The sequence below is a fragment of the Elephantulus edwardii genome, unplaced genomic scaffold, assembly GCF_000299155.1.
Source record: "Elephantulus edwardii isolate Elephantulus edwardi_28Jun2011 unplaced genomic scaffold, EleEdw1.0 scaffold00028, whole genome shotgun sequence".
Taxonomy (NCBI): domain Eukaryota; kingdom Metazoa; phylum Chordata; class Mammalia; order Macroscelidea; family Macroscelididae; genus Elephantulus; species Elephantulus edwardii.
In genome coordinates, this window is record NW_006399778.1 from 8,765,737 (window position 1) to 8,787,081 (window position 21,345).

Genomic DNA, 21,345 nt, shown 5'->3' on the forward strand with positions numbered 1-21,345 from the left:
CTGACAACACTGGCATTGGATTGGGCATGGAAATGTGGGCTTTCTATACTGTTAACATGTTGCTACCTGTCCCATTGCCACCTCGAGGGGTGCTGGGCACAAGGACTGGATGAAGAGGGGACACAGGCAGAAATGAGGAAGGGCCAAGTGTGCTCAAGGCTGGGTTCCTGGAGGATCTGCTGGGTCTTCTGCACTGTTTACACAGGACCAGAAGGTGCCTGCAGCCCGCGCTATGGGCCAGACCACGCCTGGCTGCCATGCTGCACAGGATGGGCCCCCAGCACGCTGCGTTCCCTGCTGCCTTGGCCACCAGCTCCTACCTTACCACTCTGCCAGCCACCATTTCAGAAGGGACAGTTCATCCGGGGACAGACAATGACAGAGACCAAAGCAGCAGACTTGTGAGGAAGAAGCCAGGCCACCCTCCTGCCTGTGACAGAGGACAGTGGTGTTGGTGTCGATGACACAAACACTGTTGGTCCAGTGAGAACATCAAAGTTTCTAGTTTCCAAGCGAGGCCATTTTAGCTGATGCTCACCACACAGGACAGCTGGGGCAGAGGGCCAGGAAGAAGCTGCAGAGCGTTCCTGTGCACCCCAGGGCCTCTCTGGGCGGGTGAACAGTCATTCACTTTGCCTCGCCATAGATCAGGGTCACGGTTCCGTCCAGCAAATCCTCCACAGTCACTGCCACGAGCTCAGAGCTGGTCTGAGCTGTCTGGGAATCTGGCAACGTCACAAACACTTCAGAGCCCGTGAGCTGGGTCTCCTCCAGCGTGATGAGCTGTTCCGCCGGGGCCCCCGGCTCCGGAGTTTGAATCACCTGGAAGGGAAAGACCACGCAGCTGCAGTGGGCAGTGTCCACAGTCAGCTCCCCAGAATTTACATGGTTTTCATCTCATGCTGTAATGATGATATTTAGGTTTGCACCTGAGGAGAGCAATTACATGTGCCTAATGGGAAGAGGCAAGTCTAACACACCAGTGATGCAAAAGAGAAGGCAGGCAAACAATTTAAATAACTCTGGGCGCTAAATTGCTATCATTTAGCTCAGTACGCCGTCTCGGGGTGCCTGGGCTCTATGATTACACACCAGTGAACACGGGCTCAGGCTTCTCATGTTGGGCCTTCGCTTCTTGAGGATTACACCGCAGCACTAACAGCCACGTGGGAGGAATGCTATTGAGGGCGGCTGGTCTCAAGTTAGGATCCACGGAAATGGGAATGGTTTTTCTGGAACCCTTGCCTAGGACAGCACCTCTCAACTGCTAGTGAAGCCAGGATTGGTCCTTGCCCAGCTATTAAGCTCAGGAGGAGGGGTGGACAAGCTATGACTTCTAGCAACACGTCCACCCAGAGCACTCGGCTGGTAGGGCAGGAAGTCCTTCTTTCCGCCAGTCAAGACATGGTCCTCCCAAATTGATTTCATCTGTTGATCTGACCTTCTCCTCTCAGCAGGAACTATTCTGGGCTCCTGCCTGAACCTCCAAGCTGATGCTTCTCACTCCCGGGCTCCAGGGCAGCTTCATGCTCACGCCCCAGGAGAGCGAGCGGGAGTGAAGAGCGGGGCACTAGACTTAAGTGGGCAGATGGGCAGCTATTCTGTGTGCTGTGACTGCAAACGGATCAACTGGGGTGTTCAGTCAAAAATTATCTGGGTCAATAGTTTTCAAACTATTTTTTGTTTCCCTTTTTTCTTTAAGCAATGAAATCCCTCCATCTTCCCCATCCCCCCAAATAACTGTGACATGTAAGGGAGATAAAAGCAGAGTTGCTCTGGATGATAGGGCAGTGGGAGGGTCACCTGGAGCTCTCCCAGATGACTTCCACTCCACTCCCCACAAAGCAGGACTTATCAAAGACAGCGACAGAACGGAACAATGGGATAGACCAACTGAAGAAAGGCTCAGGACAGTTTACAGCTTCCCTCCAACTCACCACAAATTACTTATGAGAGGGAGAACTGAGCTTTTTTCCTGGAGAAGACAGAAGAGTGTTCTAACAGAGCCTGAGTTAAGTTTTGCCTGAAGACATTAAGAGGACGTGAGCTTTTCACCAGCAAAAGCGAGAGGCCCAGGCATGTCCAAGGGTGTACGGTGTCCAACCCAGAGGCCCACACAGCGCTGTAACTAACAGTGTTTTTTACCCAACCAAGAGCTCATCTACTCTCCTCCAACTCACACATCCCCCACAATGATTCCCAGAGGCTGAAGAAGGGTATGGAATGGGAGAGAAAATATCAGGGTTCTCCCATTTTTCAAAGTTCTTAATTCTGGGTCCCTCTACCTAGGGGTCATTTCACACATGGTCACCAAATCCCTAGAATTTTCTGTTGTTTTGGTAACAAGTCCAAGGAGACTCCTTGAGGCGATGTCTCTGCCATGAACACATGTTCCAGAAGGCCCCCAAAGAGAAAGCTTGGGTGCCGGCACGGAGCGGGAGCTCTCGAGAAGCCTGTGTCAGTACTCGGGGTACCGGATGGTCTCACACTCACCTGCACCACCTGTGAGGCTGCTGCCTGGGCTTCGGAGCCCACCGCCTTTGGGTGTTCAGATTCCAAGTGACTATCAAGCTGGGTCTGGGCGGTGAAGAGCTCCCCACAGAGCTCACAGGGGAAGGTGTTCTCTGACTGCTTGAAGTGCTCAGTGGTGACGTGGTGCTGCAGGGCCCCAGGGAAGCGGAAGGTGGCCGTGCAGTACAAGCACCTGAACGGCTGGGACCCTGGAGGGACAGACAGAGGGGGCAGGTTGTGGGTGGACTGATAGGGGAAAGCAAGGGCAGGGGGAGGTAAAGGGGAGGTGAGGGGAAGGAGCGAGAATGGAGTGCACAGGCAGAGCCAGGTTTTGTGGGGTCTGAAGCTCATATGACATATGTGGTCCTTCCTGAGGAAAGTAACACAGAATCAGGTGCAGAGCCTTGACAGGACCCCACACCAGTAAAGGGCCCCAAGCTGTCACCTCATTAGCATTAGATTCAGGCGAAATCTGCCTCTGTTAAAGTCTTTCGTTCAACTGCAGATAATGGTGCTGACAATATTATATCTCATCAATTCTAAATGTATTTTAACATGTCTGAAGTGGGATCGATGGCATCTTATGGCTGCTGTGTGCCAGCAGTAACTGTCAATATCTGCACATGGACGGACACCCATAGTAGCAGAGTGTCCTTGGTTTGGGAGAAAATCCCTGAGATGGGCGTGCTGGACATTTTCAATTCAGAGGAACAAAGTGGGTGGAGGGAGTGATGAACCAATATGTCTCATCCCCAAAGGGAATCAAAAGTAGATCGTTCCCCATAACCTGCAAGAAACTAAAGCCAATGGCCTCTATTTCTTTGACACAGTTTTTTACTTGTATCCATCACCAATGTCCTCCACGGTGTGGAGAACACTGTGGAAAAGTGTGCAGGTTGGCAACCGGAATGGAAAGTTACTGAGAAGCTGGAATCTCATGGTATCAATTTGCTTTCTTACGTTGTCTTTTTTTTATGTATGCATACAAGAGAGAGTGACATGATAAAAATCTATGCAAATTGAGCCTAAAATAACTCTGAGAATTCCTACAAATTCTTATAAGAAAACATAGTACCATTGGCAACAATTTTTCTTTTTTAACAGTTCATGGAAAAGGGTTCATTCTTTTAAGTGGCATTTTCACACCTTTCTCTCATGGTCTGGCTGGTGGATTTGAACTGTCAACTTTTCAGTAGGTAGCCTAAGTACTTAAACATTGTGCTCTCGGGGCTCCTTAAATATAGGAGTAATAAGGGAGTTCTGAGAGCACTGCAATCCTGAAGGATCATGGTTCGAATCCTCTGGATGCTCTGCTGGAGAAGGAGGGGCAATCTCCTCCTATGCCAGTCAGATCCAATTCGACAGTACAAAAAAACCAAAACCAAAACAAGAACAAAATACAGCAGTAATGATAATAACATATTATACTGAAGAAGGCTTCAAATGCCTGGCCCTAATTACTTTTTGTGGCCTTAATGACATGTTGTTTTGTTCTCATAGTTACTGTCAAATAGTCTGGGACTGTGCCCATTTTATGGATGTGCAGGAACATGCAAACTGGGTACACAGTTTATCTGTGAGGAAATGATTGGCCAGTTTTGCCATTCTGCCAGGTTTAAGTTGAGCAGGTTCAATGATAGAAATTGGAAATCTCACTCTCAACAAAGAAGCAGCAGAGGCAGAGAGTGTAGTTAACGCCCTTTGGGGCTAGAAATTACTTCACCAGTCAGACAGGAGCATTCATGAGAGCAGCAGCAGTAGAGAACCATCGATCAGTGTGAGACAGAACCGACTTGGGACTGCTTCCCCACAGAGCCAGAGCCAGGGCCTTTGCTCAAGACAGCTGGACGACTGGGGAGGGCGGGGGGAAGGACTAGTCTACGAATGGCAAGACCAAGAAAGTTTCGTAATAATGACCTAAAGCTGCAAATCTGAAGGTTGAAGGGCCTGTGAGCATGTCTGAGAAGCTGTCCTGATGGCGGAATTGTTCCCTGATGCCAATCTAAGTCACAACCTGCCAACTGCCCTAGTAAACCCTTCATCATGACGATGCTTCTGTAAGAGCTGTGTGGACTTTGCACTGAATTTCAGATCCAGTAGTAAGAGCAGTGAGAGCTCTTGGTTGGTGGTAAATCTAGCAGAAGTAGCTGTGGGATAGAGTTTTATGCTGTGGATATTGTTGATAAGAACAGCTCCCCCTTGATGAGTCAGTACTCATCTGAGTACTGAGAAGTACTTCTCAACTGAGAAGCAGTGTCCCCATGCTGCCCTCACTCTTTGGACAACATATGAAGAGTATCTGAGGCTCAAGCTACTTAGGCCACTCGGCCAGGTTGGAGGTAAGAGTGGTGGTGAGATTCTTCTCCAGGCAGCTCAGGCGCATCCTGGAAGGCGGCCACTGACCTGAATGCTGGCACTTGATGTGCACCTGCAGCAAAGCTGGCGTCGGGAAGAGCTCTTTGCACTTGTCACATTCATGGAACTTCACATCTGTGAAGCACACAGGAGAAGGGTTGTAGGAAAGAACAAAGAGAATGGGTCTGTGAAGGTGGAGAGCAATCAGGCTGGGAGGCAGGGCTGGTGGCGAATACTCAGCAAGCGTTTACCCCTGTGGCCAAGATCTCTTCGTGTTCTTCAACGGTAGACAGACCTAGATCTGGGTCCAGACTGACTGGATTCAAATACAGTTGTGAAGAGCACGGTACCTTAGGAAATGCTCTGTAACTGCCAGCTGTTGTTTTTATACCAAAAATAGCCTGCACAGTGCATAATCCTAACTCCTATTCCACCCAGGAAACAGAAGTCACTTGCCAGGATCATGCAAGCAAGTAGGGGCTAGAATCAGGATTTCCACCTGGGCCAGTCTGCCACCAGAGCTCACATCCTGTGTAGAGCTGACATCCTGCATAGTGACTGGGTCACACTCAGTGGCGGGCAGGAGCTCACACTGCTTGAGGTTACAAGGTTTGGGAGCCACTGGCACGCCAGCTACTCTGACTGCCGACTGGTGCTGCACCCGTCAGGTGCGCTGGGTAAAACAAAGGTAATTACCACAGAATACCACGTGATCGCAGTGCAAATTGGGATTCTTAGAGAGGCCTAGGGATGCCACATAATCAAGCCATTCACATGCATCAGTGCACACTCCCTGCCCATGGTCCCCAGACCTCACCTGTGTGCTCTGCTTTGATGTGCTTCTTGTGTTCAATGGTGTTGGGAAAGGTCTTGTCACAGGAGCTACACTGGAGCGATGAGAACTTGGAAGATCGATGGTTCTGCGCAGCAAAGACGTCAGGGTGGTGGGTCCGGTTGTGGTACCACAAACCAGACAATTGCTGCAAGGTGTTTGGCAAAGGTTAGAGTTTTAGAATGTTCCAGAAAGCTGGAGAGTTCAGGAGTTCTTCATGAGAGAGAGAGAAAAATGTTCTAGAATAAGGTTATGGATCTAGATTCATATTCTTACAGACCAAACTGAGTGCTAGTGTTTGGGAGGACAAGGCAACTGTGACTTAGGAGGCTACCACAGGGCAAGGTTTAGGGAACTCGGGTGATGGAGTAGTTCATGGTCTCAGCTGCTATAAGCAAAAGGCAGGCAGCTGAAGAATCCACCACTCGGCAGGAGAAGGATGCCATGGGGTGCTTCTGGAGAGACGCACAGCCTCGGAGACCTGGTGGGGCAACTCCCCTCTGTCCTGGAGGGATGCTAGAAGATGGAATTGACTAGAAGGCCGTAAGCATAGTGCAGTGCTCAGCTGATTTTGTCTTAAACTCATTTCTCAAAGCAACTGTACATGGGCGGTGGGTATGTTATCGTTAAGTCAGAACCGACTCACAGCTGACCCTCCAGTGGGTTTTCAGAGGCGGTGAATCACATGGGAGGAGACTGCCCGTCTTAGACCTGCTTAGTAGCTAGTGGATTCAAACTTCCACGAGGTAGGTGCTATGATCTTTCCACTGAGGCAGAAGCTAAGGCATAGAAGGGTTAAAAGACCTGCCCAGGTGACACAGGGAGTGAAAGTCGGGCCAGGATTCAAGTTCTGGTCTCTGACTTAAGCATCTGTGCTCTTTAGCACTGAGCCTTTCTGTTTCAAGGAAGCTCAGGAACAGAACAGAGCAAACTGCTGTAAAGGGGTTCTGTGTTGTCCCTGCTCTGTAAGCACGCGCTCCCCTCCCTCTCAGGTTCACAGCCACACTGGGATGTTTGGAAGATTCCACAGTTTCCTAGAGGTCAAGGCCAGGTTCTATCTACTCTGTAACACTAATGTTTATAGCACAAAGCTTCACATGGCTAGTTCCCACTTCCTGTTGAGTTCAAATTAGTCTCTGTGCTTCTCTCTATAAACCTAGTCACCAACAAGGATCATTTCTTTCCTTTGCAGTTTTTAGTGTGTCTGATAGATGGAGTTTCTTTGTAGCTCAATATGGAGTTTTCCCTTTAATTATATGCCAAAGTCTACGGTGGAAAAGCAGAACCATTTTCCAGGAGCTAAAAAGAGCAATCATTGCACTAAACAAGGTAATTCCAGGAAGTGCTATGATCCCCATTGTCATTCTTGTGTCCTCTGACACACAGGCCAACAGGTCTCACAGAATGCAAAGCTCCAAGGGGAGAGGCCGAGCTCGGTTCACAACAAGGCTGACATCTGGAGAGCAGGGGGTGTAAGAACTCTCTGCTCCAATTACAGCTGCACCACACCCCTCCGGCCAGGCTTCCTTAGAGAATTACAATATTTTCAAACTGCACTCTTCATGAGAAGAAGCCACACTGGCCTATTCTGGAGATAAGATCTAACCCATAAGGCAGACAGGGGAATCAAGGATGCACAAATGGAGTGCAGGTGGTGGACTGGAGGGACACCTCCACAAGAACTGGGGTCACCTGGTAGGCCTTGTTGCAGATCCCGCAGCTGAAGGGCTTCCCACCAACATGAGTCACCATGTGGCGCTCCAGCATGGAGGGCGCGCTGAAGATCTTCCCGCACGTGGGGCAGGGGTGGTACTCCTTGGAGTGCACCTCGTGGATGTGCTTCCGGTGGTCCTGGAGAGTGGGGAAACTCATCCTGCATTTCTTGCAATCATAGGGATCTTCTATGTCTGAATCCACAAGAGGAAGAGGGGGAGAAGACAAACCATCACGGGCTGCACTCAGAGAGGTGAGCGCTGGTTACGCTGCACAGCTACACACGGAAAGCCCTGTTCAGATGCCGAGCACAGTCACGGGCTCCAGGGACCAGAAGTCAGTGAGGGGCTAAACTGCCTACCCAGCTGCCTTCATGCCGGAAGTGCAGCAGCCTCTGAAGCTTCTGGACTTACAACCTCCACAGCATCAAATAAGCTCATGTCAACTCTTCGTTTTACATCTCACAAGTGGAATTCTATTTCATTACTCTCTAGAGAGTCTCACCCTTACTATTCTCTGCTAGCAGTGGGCAGTTTTGGGTTTTCCAATTCGCTACAGAGCTTTCTGTCAATTCCCTGGAGGTCCACCTTTTCCTCTATTGTCAGCAGTACAACAGGAGGGCTGCATCTCAGATCCCCACTTCCGATCAACAACAAAACCAACACGTTCACAGATAATATGCTTGAGTGCTGTATGACAGGCACTGCTCCAAGTGCTTTACACATCTTAACTCATTAATCCTTCCAGGAGCCCGATGCATACTTCTATTATCATCTCTATTTCAGAGATTAGGACAATCAAGATTTAGGGAGTTAAGTTAGTGCCTTGGCTGATTTTAAAACTAGAGAATGGCTGCCCTGCTAATAATACCGGCTCTTCCTCCAAAGGCCAGCTATGTGTCCAACTGAACGATGCCATCTCTCGAGTGGGATCTCAAATAAGAACCGGCATGGATGAAGGATATATATGCCACCCATGGGGTAGGAAATGCCACTCTTTTTCTTAAAGCAAGGAAAAGCTAGATGTTATAATTATAAAATCCTTTGCCCATGAGAAAGGCCCAGCCCACAAGCCAATCTTATTTGTGCATCGATTCAGATTAGCTCAAGAATTCTGCCATGCAGCAGCATTCGATATTATTAACTGGTTTCCCTGTGGACCCCAGCTCGTAAAAAATCTCAGTTTTAAGCTATCTTTTAAGACACTTTGAAGCCATTTTCCATAAGCAATGATGTATTCCAACGAAACAGGCAAAGGAGGGTAAGGAAGAGGCAGGAGCCTGCCTCAGATCGTCTGCCTGAGGAGCACGGCCAAGTATTTTGGGTCCTTCTCCTTTCTGGGAATTAATCATGTCTTTCTTTTTTTCTGACCTGCAGGTAATGATACTTAGAAAAGAAGACTAAAGCAGATGCCTCTTGAAAGATGTTGTAAGACATCAAAATTACAGGTTTGAACTCGGTCCAAATATCACTAAACTGGAAGTCTCCTGCAGTTGGATTTTTCGTATCGGCTTGTAAACTCTGGTGTGCAGAGGTCGTACTTTGTATTCCTTGTGCCTCCTCCAGTGTCCAGCTACATGCTGGGCACACAGGAACTCGAGCAAAGTCCCTGCTGGCTGGCTGACAACACACTTGAAGTGTTTACATAAGGCACATGTTTGTGACACACTGTATTTGCCAAGAGCTACACAGGAAGAGGAATACAGGCGCACAGGCGCATGGCACGCAAAAGACAAGCTTTGATGGTGATAAATGGTACCTGAGAGAGTTGCTCTTGTCACCAGCACTAATAATAACTGGCATTTACTGAGCAATTTCTATGTGTCAGGAAGGGAGCTCTGTGCTTTCCGTGTGACATCTCATTTCACTCTCACAACTTCCCAAGGTGGTGGGTAGTTTTATTTTCTCCAGTTTACAAGGGGCACGAGACTCCCCAAAGTAAAGACATTTGTTTAAGGTCTCATGGAAAGTTCAGCAGGGCCCGGATTCAAAGCCGGAGTTGTGTGATTTCAGAGTCCAAGCTCTTTACTACCTCGCCATGCCATGCTGGTGACACTCCTGCTGCAATGTAGGCGAGACTGAAGAAAACGTGGCGTGGCCATGCAAATGGCACAGCAGTGACTTCCTGATGATGCAACAAGGAGTCACAGAAATGTCTTTTCTTTTCTCTGTGTGTGTGTGTTTGTGTTGAAAAAAATGTGTCACTCTGTCCTCATCAATTCTAGGAGGAGGGAAGAAAGATGGAGGCAGATTCTACTAACTGAATACAATAGCGTGTGGAAGGAAATCCTGGGCAGAAGGCAGGGAAGTGACCCGAACCACTTCACACGGCATACATGAACTTCCAAAGTGTCAGCAGTGCCCTCTGGGGAAAGGCAGTATGATTACAAGATGGAGCAAGGGGAGGTAGGTGAGGAGAAAACAGAAGCTCAGTGAACTACAGGAAGAATCCCCGTGCTCTGTGAGCTAATCTGTCACCGAGGCTCCCTTCCTTCAGCAGAATTTGCCTCTGTCAGCCAAATAGTGCCAGGTGGCTAAAAAGAAAAGCAAGTAAATAGCTTGGACAGAATTAAGTGTTAACAATGCTACGTTCAAATGGTATTCTCCTTGAAGTAGGCCTGAAGGACTCAGGGTTTCACAGAACAGGAGCGGAAGGCACTGAATGGGGGCCAGCTCTGGGGGAGTGATCACTACCTGAAACCCGTGTAATGACTGGCCCAAGCTTTCTCCCAGGCAGGTCTGAAGCCGAGCGTTTGACAAGAAATCTCAGTACGTACTGTGAAAGGTGTGCAGGTGGATAGAGAGGCCGTTGGCCTGTCGGAAGCCCTTGCCACAGTCCCTGCAGACATATGGCTTGTCCCCGGTGTGGGTCCTCACATGGCGAGACAGCTCGATGGACTGGGCAAACACAGCGTCGCAGTACTGACATGCATACATTTTCCCTGAAATACACATGAGCTTGTCAGAGCCAGAACTAAACATTTACAGCATTCTTAAAACATAATCATGTCCCATGGCAAGTCCAGCCAATTGTCTCTGGAAGATTACATAAAAACAACAGGCAATGCACAAGATTTTGGTCAGAAGACACCTCACGCAATGCACCATCTTTAGATTTAATGACTGTGATGGTCTCTTATCTGTTCGCCCTATTTATATAATATTGCTTCATTCCAGTTTATTAACCATAGAATACACAAAATTATCTTTTTAAAATGTAACTCAGATCCTCTGCTGGCCTTTCCCTCACAGAGTCACTGGAATAGGTTTGAACTACCAACCTTTTGGGTAGCAGCTGAGTGTTTAACCACTGCATGATGAGGGCTCCTTGAGATGTATGTCACACCTAATTCCAAACGGATTTTTAGGCAGCTTACACAGTTAACACAGTAAGTCTGCTGCAGAGCAGATGAACCAACTTCTGCCCTTCTTACCTTCCGAGTGCTTCTTCTTGGTGTGGTAGGCCAGGGCCGAGGCCTGGGTGAAGGTCATGAGGCAGTGCTTGCACATGAATGGGCGGTCCCCGGTGTGAAGGCGAAGGTGATTCTTCAGGGTAGAATTGGCCGCGAATTTTGCCCCACACTCTTCACAGGAGAAAGGCTTCTCATCAAAGTGCTCTGTCAGCTTGTGGTACTGCATGCCTATGGAAGCCGTGCCAGGGACCAGAAGAGATACTAGTCATTAACGCTATGAACCAGCATGAGGCTACACAACTGCGCGGCTTCGGGCGAGGTCTCCAGGGGAAGGCAGCATCCTGCACAGGACCCAGGACAGGCTAGATTTGACGCTGCGGAGACATGCCATCTACCTGCCCAGCAACAAGCATCTAGCGTCACCTCGGCCCCACTCCTGGCTGGATCTGAAGTGATTCTGGATTTAATTTCCTTGTCCCTTCTCTCTCTTAAATAAGATTCAGCCACCCAGACAAAGAGAAACAAAACTGACTTTCATGTTTCATCAGGCTTATCCAAAACCTGGGGTAAAGGGAAAAATAACACGAGACTCCCAATCCCAGGGTTTCTAGTAACTCTTCTATTGCCAAGAAGGAAAGACATAAAAGCCCCAGAACTGGGTGTTAAAAAGTGGGTTATTATTTTTATGAATGAGAGCAATACAATTTACTTAGTCATAACTCTATGCCAAGGAGCCCTGGTGGTGCAGCACATACTGTGTCAGGTCTGTGGTTTGAATCCACCAGCTGCTCAGTGGAAGAACGATGGGGGGTCGCCTCCTGCAAAGATTCTCAGCCTAGGAAACCCAACCGAGCTTCCCTAGAGTGGAACTGGCTCCACACAGTGGTATGAACTCTAAGCCAGGCACTGGACTATGGAGTTCAACTCTTTTAAATCTCCTAACACTTCCATAAAATAGGCAGTATGGTACCTATTTAACAGACGAGAAGATTTCAAGCCCAGAGAGGTGATTCTAGAACCTATATATTCTTCCCAAAAGATTTCCTTGCTTTGGTAGAAACCTATTCTATTTTCCAAGATCATGCAATCCCTAGTCATTGCATGCAAGCAGGGGCAAAGGCTGGCCTCCAGGCTACAACATCTGGGATCATCCTCCTCTGTTCTGCCTTCTGGAACATACCTGAGGCATGTGCAAATTCTCTGCCACAGAGGTCGCATGTCACTGGGAGCCTCTTCTTCTTCTTCTTGGGGGCGTCAGGCTCTCCAGAACCGGAGCCAGCACTGGCACTGGCACCATGGGCATCCAGCTGGTGTTTCTCCAGCTCTTTCCTAGAATCCGTGGTCTCGTTGCACTCCTCACACTGCACCTGTCTGCTCTTGGCCACGCGGCAGCGCTTCATGTGCACCTTGAGGCGGCAGTAGAAATGGAAGCTCTTGTCACAAGCCTTGCAGACGAAGTTCTTCTTGGCAGAGTCTGGGGAGGCAGAAGTGTCCTTCTCCTGTTCGGCCAGAGATCCGGTATCTCCTTCATCGTTCTGTTTTCCAGACTGGCTGTCTCCTTCAGCTGGCTCAACTGCCTTCTCATCTGCTTTATTGCTGGCTTCAAGGTGAACTTTACTGCTCACCTTCCACATTTCCTTCTGCCCCTCTTCCTTCGTGAGGAAACCTGCATAGGAGAGAAAGCTCATGGCTCTGGGAATTCACTACAGTTCTGCTTTGTTTTGGAACTTTTCTAAGGCACATGACTTATTAGAAGAGACTGGAGACTGTGTGGGTTCCTGCAAAAACGCGAATGTAATATCATCATCATCTTTCCTTTCTCATAAACACAAATAGCTCCATTCTACATCTATGGTCCTGCTACTCTAGGCATTGAGAGTACATAAAATGAGAAAATAATTTAAAGTAGCAGTGAACTCTTATATGAACTGCTTGCTTCCTCTCTTCATTAAAGAAATGACCTGGGCCTCTGACAGGAACCCCCACCTGACTTGTTTCTTACCAGCATATGCTAACTCCTGCATAACGGGCTGTAGGCCTGGAAACGATTTGTGGGCGCTGCATAGGAGATGACAGATCTCAATGGCTGAGATGGATTTTTCCATGGTTCTGCTCAGCATTGCTCTCAGGGAAGCTTCAGGGCTGGCTGTCTCAGAGGAAATGCTCAGAATCTAAATGAATACCAGGAGACAAGGATTTGGGGTTATTATCAGCAGTGTCTTGGTGGCTTTCAAATGAAGAAAACAAAACAAAGACTAATTTCAGGAAGGTACTGTTCATCTGTAAGAACACTTCTCCTCATGGTAAATGTAGTTTGTTGTTGTTGTATACAGTTTAGTCAGAACCGAACCATAGCTGACACCCACCACCCCCCCCCCCCCCCCCGACAGTTTCCCAGAGGTGGTTAATAGCATGGGAGGAGATTGGCCATCCTTCTTTTGTGGAGTGGCTGGTGGCTTCAAACTGTGTGACTTGGGGGCTGTACCATGGCTTCTTGGCCACCAGAGCTCCCTAAAGGTAAATGTAGTGGCCATCTCTGTTTTCCAAAGAAAGGGGAAGTTAACAAAATTTTAAAGAAGGCATATGTCAAGATAAATATCAAATTAAAAAAAAAACAACAACAACACAACAAAACACTACGAAAACCCAACAGGGCAAGTAAGGGAAGTATCAAGCACCTTTTACGAGAACCACCTTCTCAGAAACCAGGAGACTCTCATGTAACTTCTAGATCTTAACAGTAAAATCTTAGAAAACTTGAGAATGTGGGTGTTGGGATATCGATCTTAGAGATGCAGATAATTTTTCATAATATATCATTGTCTCAAAGCCTGGAAGTAATTCTGCATGATCAGTGGCTTCATATTTTTAGACACTTAGACGCACCCTTTAAACATCATTTTCTTTCACAAAGAACCTCCGCTTTCTAAAGAAGACTCAAAAAAGGGCTTTAAAGAGGCCAAGAATATGATTTCAAAGCCGTCCTCTTTCAGAATGTTACAGCTATCAGCAGAAAGAGTCAGTGCTCTGAGAAAATAAAGCTAAACCATTCACAGATGGCCAAATGGAATTTTCATTTTGGAAGATATTTTATTTCTGCTCTTTTCAAGTCTAGCTAAATAAACCTGATGTCCCTGGAGGCAGGCATGAGACTAATTAGCCAGGCGAGAACTGATCAACTGCAGAAACCCCATCTCTGATGTATGTGGTGAGCGAGAGAAGAGTCTAGCAGATGAATCTCTCCTCTGAAGCCCCACAGAAATGTGTCATCTTCTCATCTGAGAGCCTACCGAGGTGGGGCTGGCACCTGTGTGGGCTGAGCTAGGAACCAGCCCTTCTGCACGTCTTCTATGTCTCCTTGGATCAAAAGGCACTACAGGTGGATGTGTTTTAATTTTACGTCCCTTTGTAACTCTCTCTCACTCGAGACACACGTGATCTTGGGCTGGCCATCCATGAATTTTTCACCCTCCCCCCCCCCCGCCACTCCATTCCCACCTGGTTTTTCTGGGATCCTGGCCACGTTGCGAGAAGTCTTACAGAAAATGAGTTGGCACTATTTGCAACCCCATATGGGCAAACACTTTGTTCTATCTATGTTTATCTTGGCTCTTTCTAGGAGCCAGAATAAAGCATTGTAAGGAGACCAATTTGACTTTCCTTCATCTCAAAGAAGTTGCTTCTTAGAACATGTTAGAAGTGTAGTATCATGATTCCCTCAGGTTTAAACAAACGGAGCAGCTATAGGCTCGAGTCAGGTGAGGCTGGGTTCAAATCCTGATGCCATCTCTTACCAGTGGAGCATTTTGGACCTGTTACTTAATCCCTTGGAAGCTGACTTTTCCTATCTGTAAGATGTAAGTGGTATTACTTCCCACTTAGAACTGTAAGGATCAAGGGATTACAAGAGTTATAGGCTGCCTGGCTTAGCACAGGACAAGGGTGAGATGCTGATTCCTCCCTTAACAATGAAGACCTCATATAAACCTTTGAAGCTCTCACTCCCACCACACCTCTTTCACAGTGTCTGCCAGGTGTTCCTCCTCTGAGCTGAAGCACTTCTGGTCAAGCTTCGGCTGGATAGCCTCTAGGACCAAGCTCTTATGTCTCAGGATTGTTTCTAAGGCAGCACTTTCTCGTGCGGTCACTGGGGGAAAAAAAAGGATGAAAAACTCATTAGCAAAATGAGTTTTTTTCCCCCCTTCTTTTGTCCAACTCAACTCTTCATAATAAGGACGTACTTCACTTATCTCCTGCCTGGAGTTGAGAGTGCAGAAAAATGGCAAATTGTACTATAATCAAACTATAATAACTAATTTAAGCTTAGAGTAAGTAATCTATGTGTGGTTTTTTGAAAAGAGGTTTACCGACTTCTGTGTCCTTGAAGGAAATTGCCAGTCCTTACTCCACTCCTCTAATGGCAGGGCTGTGGATGACTATCATAACAGAGCTCTTGCTATTTTCTGGGAAGACTGACAATAATCTCTAGTGTGGGCTGCACCATGGCCGAGGACGGGTAACTCACCTGCCCGGAAGAACGCGTCGGCACCAGGCTCCCTCCGGATTTCCTCCAGGAGCAGGTTCAGTGGGCAGGTCTTTGTCTCCTGAGCTCCCAACAGCAGTTGCCAAATGGCTGTCGCAGAGAGAGACTGCATTTCCAGAACTGCTGAGATCAGGGAACTGAGACCTCCTGGGCTGGTGTCACGTTTCACAAGCTTCTCCATGACCTTCAAGATGAAGCGCAAACACAAGCATAAGGGTCTGGACTTTGTAGCCATGAGTCAAGTCACCAGGCGCTGGGAGTCTGGGGCTTGGGTTACAGTGAATGGGTTTCCAGGGAATTTTTCAACACCTTTCATCTTCTCTCAAGATTTCTCTCAATTTGGAAGGTAGCTTACACAGGACAGAGACAATGCTCCTCATTCCTCATTTTGAGTGTCTTTTTTGTTACTAAAGAAATCATAACTATCTTACCTACTATCTTAGAAATCAAGTCACTGTCCACCTCTACTTCTCTCCTGACACTGGAACTGCTATGAACATTTCTGAACATGGCTGTGTGGAATGCCTATCTATATAAAATAGAAAGACACTTGACCTTTGAACCGCACAGGGGGTAAGAAGCACTGCTACCCTTCTTCCCAATTAAAAAACACACATTATCATGTTTCACTTTTAAATGTAAGTTACTGGAGAGGTAAACTACTCATGTGGATGGCCACGATTAGTCTCACAAGGCATTTTAAGTGGACAACCCCCACACTTGAGTTTAGAGGGAGAAAAAATTCGAATCTGGGTATAAGTGGATCTGTGACCTTCAGACCTACGTTGTTCAACAGACACACTGTACGGTTACATTTCCACCTTCTCTCTCATTCTACCCTCCTTCTCTTACCTCTCTTTCTCCAGGGGCTAACCTCTTCGTGTGGGAGATCACCCTTAGTAACATCTGGTTGTCTGTGAAAAGCTCAGAGAGGTTTTCGTGATACCGTCTCAGTAGTTCAATCCCATAATCCTCAGTGTTTGTCTGAACTGTAAAGATATTAATAAAATGTTGATGAAACAACACTTCCTTAAAAATTTCTCCTACAGAAGATTACAGAGTGATACAAACTAGAGGAGATATGAAATCAGCACAAGGCTACGCACCCCCTAGAGTGCGGAGTTCGACACCCAGCGTGGGGCCTCAGGCACGTGTGTTTCAATCTCGCTTGATCTCCTTTGGTCTGCACTTAATCACTTGGTGCTTCGGACCACAGACCACTAACACTTTGAAAGTCAGTGCCCAGTGGTAGGAGCTAGTGATTGCTCAATAGGGGAGTAATTAGAAGGCAGCACAGGGTAGGCAATTCAGATCTACAAATTCAAGGGTGGTGCATAGCATGCCTGAGGTAAAGCATCCATGTGGAGATTCCAAACACAAACAGGCAAGAGCCAAGGCGACGGCAGTGAAGTGACCCATGGTTCTTCCACTTATATGACCTCTGAGCCAATCTCATTACTACTTCTCTTAAGAGGTCATATTTATTTGAAAGAAAAGAAGAAAAGCAAAACTATCAGGTATTTCACCAACACTTAAAATTTTATTCTTCTCTTTGGTCCAGCAATTACACTTTTGGAAATATAACCTTAAGAAATTACTTGAAGGTAAAAACCCATGATTAAAAATTTGTCACTATATAATCTGTGATGAAGATGATCATAACCAATTACTGAGTGCCTATGAAGTGTCAAAGGGGGCAGTGGTGGCAGAGCATTTGAAAAGTGACTGCCAGCCAAAAGGTCCATGAATCAACACACCAGCATATTCCCCAGGAGAAAGATTGGGCACTCGCTTCCGTAAAGATCTGCAGCCTCAGAAGCCCCAAAGGCCAGTTCCACTGTCATGCAGGGTCCCCAGGAGTTGGAATGGACTTGACGGCAGTGGTTTTGGTATCATGTGTAAGACACGGTGCTAAGTGTTTTACAATTACTATGTCACAGTATCTACACACAAACAAATGTGATAGGTACAATTACCACAGGTACTATTTCACAGAGGGAAAAATGAGATTTGTACAGTTAAGTCACTTTCTCAGGATCACACAGCCAAATCATGGTATAAAGATGCAAACCCAGATAGTCCTGCCATGAAAGTTATCTGCAACCAAGTAAGAGAATAATTAATATGTCAAATACAACCTCATTAGGAAATGTACAAAGCCATCCATAAATAAGATTATGAAGAGCTCTTTTAAAATGTGAGCAAGGATGTTTATATTATTCATATTGTACTATTTTAGAACATCAACAGAGAACTGCCAGAAGTCCAGGCTGGGTTTAGAAGAGGCTGTGGCACTAGGGATATTATAGCTAATGTTAGATATTGGCTGAAAGTAGAGAGTAACAGAGGAATGTTCATCTGTGTTTCATTGACAATGCAAAGGCATTTGTCTGTGTGGATCACAACAAACTGTGGCTGACTCTGAGAAGAATGGGAATCCCAGAACACTTGATTGTGCTTATGTGGAACCTATACTTGGACCATGAGGCAGTCGTTAGAACAGAGCAAGGAGACACTGCATGGTCCAAAATTGGTAAGGGTGTATGACAGGGATACGCCCTATCTCCATACCTTTTAAATTTATATATAGAACAGATCATCAGGGAGGCTGGGCTCTATGAGGAGGAATGTGGCATCAAGACTGAAGGAAGACTCATCAACAACCTACTTTATGCAGACGACACAGCCCTGCTTGCCGAAACCGAGAAGAACCTAAAGCGTTTGCTGCAGCCTTCAATATGGATTGGAGGCCAATATCAAGAAGACAAAGGAAGGAAGGGAAGGGAGGGAGGGAGAAGGGGAGAGAGAGAGAACACACACAAAGTTTCTCACCACAGGGGCGAATGGCAGGATCATGATAAAACGGTGAAGAAATTGAGGTTGTTAATAGCTTTAGTTTGCTTGGCTCCACAATCAACACTCTCAGTACCAGTAGCCAGGAAATCAAAAGATGAATTTTATTGGTAAAGTTTGCTGTCAGGGACCTTTCCAGAGTACTAAAGAGCAATGATATCAGTCTGGAGACCAAGGTACACTTGATCCAGGCCACAGTCTTCACAAATACTTGCTATGCATCAGAAAGCTGAACAATGACTAGGGATGACGGAAGGAGAATTTATGCCTTTGGGTTACGGTGCTGGAGAAGAGTATTAACTATACCATGGACTGCTAGGAGAACAAACAGGTTCATCCCAGAGAGGGTGAAACCAGGGTACTCCTTGGAGACAAGGATTCTGAAGCTTCGTCTGACATACTTTGGCCATGTTGCAAGGAGGGACAGGTCCTTGGAGAGGGATACCATGCTTGGGAGAGTGGATGGACAGCATAAGGGAGGAAGACCCTCAATGAGATGGATTGATTCATTGACTGGGGTAATAGGGGTAGATGTGCCAGAGAGAGTAAGTTGGTACAGCATAGAGCAGGGTGCAGAGCTGTTGTACAGAGGGTCACTATGAGTTGCAAGCAACTCGACAGCACCTAACAAGAAAACCAACATTATACTATTTGAAAACATGTTGTTGTTATGTGCTGTCGAGTCGCCTATGACTCATAGAAACCCTATGTACCACAGTCTTAAATCCTGTTCTATCTGGTGCCAATCTTATTGTCTCTGACATACCTACCCTTATTACCTCAGTCACCGAATCAATCCATCTCATTGATGGTCTTCCTCTCCTGCACTGTCCTTCCACCCTCCCAAGCATGACATCCCTCTCTTAGGACTGGTCCCTCCTTGCTACATGTCCAAAGTATGTCAGACAAAACTTCAGAATCCTTGCTTCCAAGAAGCAGCCTGGTTCTGGTTTAACCCTCTCCAGAACAAGCCTATTTGTTCTCTTAGCAGTCCATGATATATTTAATACTCTTCTCCAACACCACAGCTCAAAGGTATAAATTCTCCTTCCATCATCCCTAGACATTGTACAGCTCTCTGATGCACAGCAAGTGATTGCCTTTATCAGGTGCACCTTAGTCTCCAGACTTACATCATTGCTCTTCAATAGTTTGGAGAGGTCTCTGAGAGTAGACTTTCCTAACACAATATATCTTTTAATTTCCTGGCCATTGGTGCCAAGAGCATTGATTGTGGAGCCAAGCAAACTAAAGCTGTTTATAATCTGTCTCTTCAGCATCCATCAAGATGATGCCAATCAGCCCAGTGGTGAGAATCTTTGTTTTCTTGATGTTGAGCTTCAATCTATGTTGAAGGCTGCAGTCCTTGCCCTTTGCAGCAAGCGCTTCAGGTCCTCCTCAGTTTCAGCAAGCAGGGTTGTGTCATCTGCATAACGCAGATAGTTGATGAGTCTTCCTCCAATCCTGAGGCCACATTTCTCCTCACAGAGCCCAGTCTCCCAGATAATCTATATGCAGAACATATTTTAAAACATATGAATAATAGAAACATTGTTGCTCACATTTTAAAAGAACTTTTCATAATCCTATTAAGGGAGCTCTGGTGGACTAGTATGTAAGCAGTTGCACTGCCAACCCAAAGGCAGGTGGTTCAAATACATCAGCAGATGTATGACAGAAAGATCAGCAATCTCCTCTTGTACAATTTATAGCTTCTGAAAACCTGCTAGTGGGTCAGCTACGAGTTGGTTCTGACCTGATGGTATATAACAACAAGCACGACAACAATATTCTATTAAAGGAGGGAATGATTCTGAGAGCTGGACAATGAATAAGCATGACTGAAGAAGAATTGACACCTATGAGCTGTCGTGTTGGAGAAGAGCAATGACTATCCCATGGACAGCCAGGAGAACAAACAGATATGTCTTGGAGAGGATGCAGCTGGAGTGCTCTTTGGAGGGAAGAATGATGAGGCTTTGCCTCCATAGCTAGGAGGAGCTATTTTTTGGAGAAGGACATGATCCTGGGAAGGGTGGAGGGTCAGCTAAGGAGAGGAAGACCCTCACCCAGCTGGACTGACACAGTGACTGCTGCAGTGGGCTCTTGTGTGTCAGGCAGAGTCAGGATGGCAAAGGATAGATCAGGGTTCAGATCTTTTGTTCGTAGGGTCGCTATAAGCTGTACTCAACTTGACGGCACCTAACAACAACAACATTATTGTAAATATGTGATAGATCAAAAATGGCAATATATTAATATTAGTATACTTGAGTCATGGGATTTTAGGTTGTTTTTCTTCTTTATTTTTAGAATTGTCCAAATTCGTAGAAGAATGTATTACTTTTATACGCCAGAGGAAAATGTTTCCATTTTCTAAATATCCTTTTTCTAAAAATGGCCTTAAGTCTCAAATACTCTGGGACAGAGAAGAATAGCCAGAACGGAATTTTCTTTCTAAGGAATGGGATATGGACTCCTTTCCCCGGGCTGAATGGACATGACAGCTGGTTAATTCTGGGACGTACTGGAGTCAACCAGCACTCAAATAAGAATGTGAAGCTGTGGCTGCTTGCATTTGTGAATACATCTTGTCACCGCGGTGAGCTGTACGGATGAATCCTGAGTCCTTTTGCTCCTGGGCACTCACAAGACGACCCCTGAGAGCCCCGGGAACGCCAGGCATTAGCAATCCTGAATCGTAAGAACCTCACGAGGGAGCAGGTTTAATAGAGGAGAGTAATGCTCAGATTTTGGATCTTCACTCACGAAATACTGATTTGTGACAGTTAGTTTCTGTTTCCATGGCTCATCTGTCAGGTTGTCATGCAGTGGTGTCGGTGATAGGAAAATAGCCATTAGTAAATATGACTACTATTCATGTTTACACAGCCATGACTAAAGCCAAAGATGAACACATGGAAGAGGTTTTTATCAGTGTCTGCAGACTGAAATTGATCAAATATGTAATCATAATGCATTGATAATTCCTGGTGATAAGAATGTGAAAGTTGAAAACAGAGGAGGAGAAATCAGCAGTTGTAAAACATGGTCTTGATGTTAGAACTGTGTCAGAGAATGCATGGTAACATTTTGTAAGACCAATGACTTATTTCTTGCAAGACC

At 46.5% G+C, this 21,345-nt stretch overlaps 1 protein-coding gene across 2 annotated transcripts in view; it reads right to left on the reverse strand.

Annotated features, from left to right (window-relative positions):
- Nucleotides 1–627: 627 nt before the first annotated feature.
- ZBTB40 (zinc finger and BTB domain containing 40) overlaps nucleotides 628–21,345 on the reverse strand; it is a 54,504-nt gene continuing 33,786 nt past the window's right edge. For both annotated transcript variants that reach the window (XM_006883549.1, XM_006883550.1), the window contains 12 exons: nucleotides 16,219–16,355; nucleotides 15,349–15,550; nucleotides 14,837–14,970; nucleotides 12,826–12,994; nucleotides 12,004–12,489; nucleotides 10,845–11,051; nucleotides 10,188–10,352; nucleotides 7,391–7,605; nucleotides 5,684–5,846; nucleotides 4,915–5,001; nucleotides 2,494–2,720; nucleotides 628–822 (listed from right to left, as the gene is read on the reverse strand). In XM_006883549.1, the coding sequence (XP_006883611.1) occupies nucleotides 628–822; nucleotides 2,494–2,720; nucleotides 4,915–5,001; nucleotides 5,684–5,846; nucleotides 7,391–7,605; nucleotides 10,188–10,352; nucleotides 10,845–11,051; nucleotides 12,004–12,489; nucleotides 12,826–12,994; nucleotides 14,837–14,970; nucleotides 15,349–15,550; nucleotides 16,219–16,355 (2,387 nt within the window). The remainder of the gene's footprint in view (nucleotides 823–2,493; nucleotides 2,721–4,914; nucleotides 5,002–5,683; nucleotides 5,847–7,390; nucleotides 7,606–10,187; nucleotides 10,353–10,844; nucleotides 11,052–12,003; nucleotides 12,490–12,825; nucleotides 12,995–14,836; nucleotides 14,971–15,348; nucleotides 15,551–16,218; nucleotides 16,356–21,345) is intronic.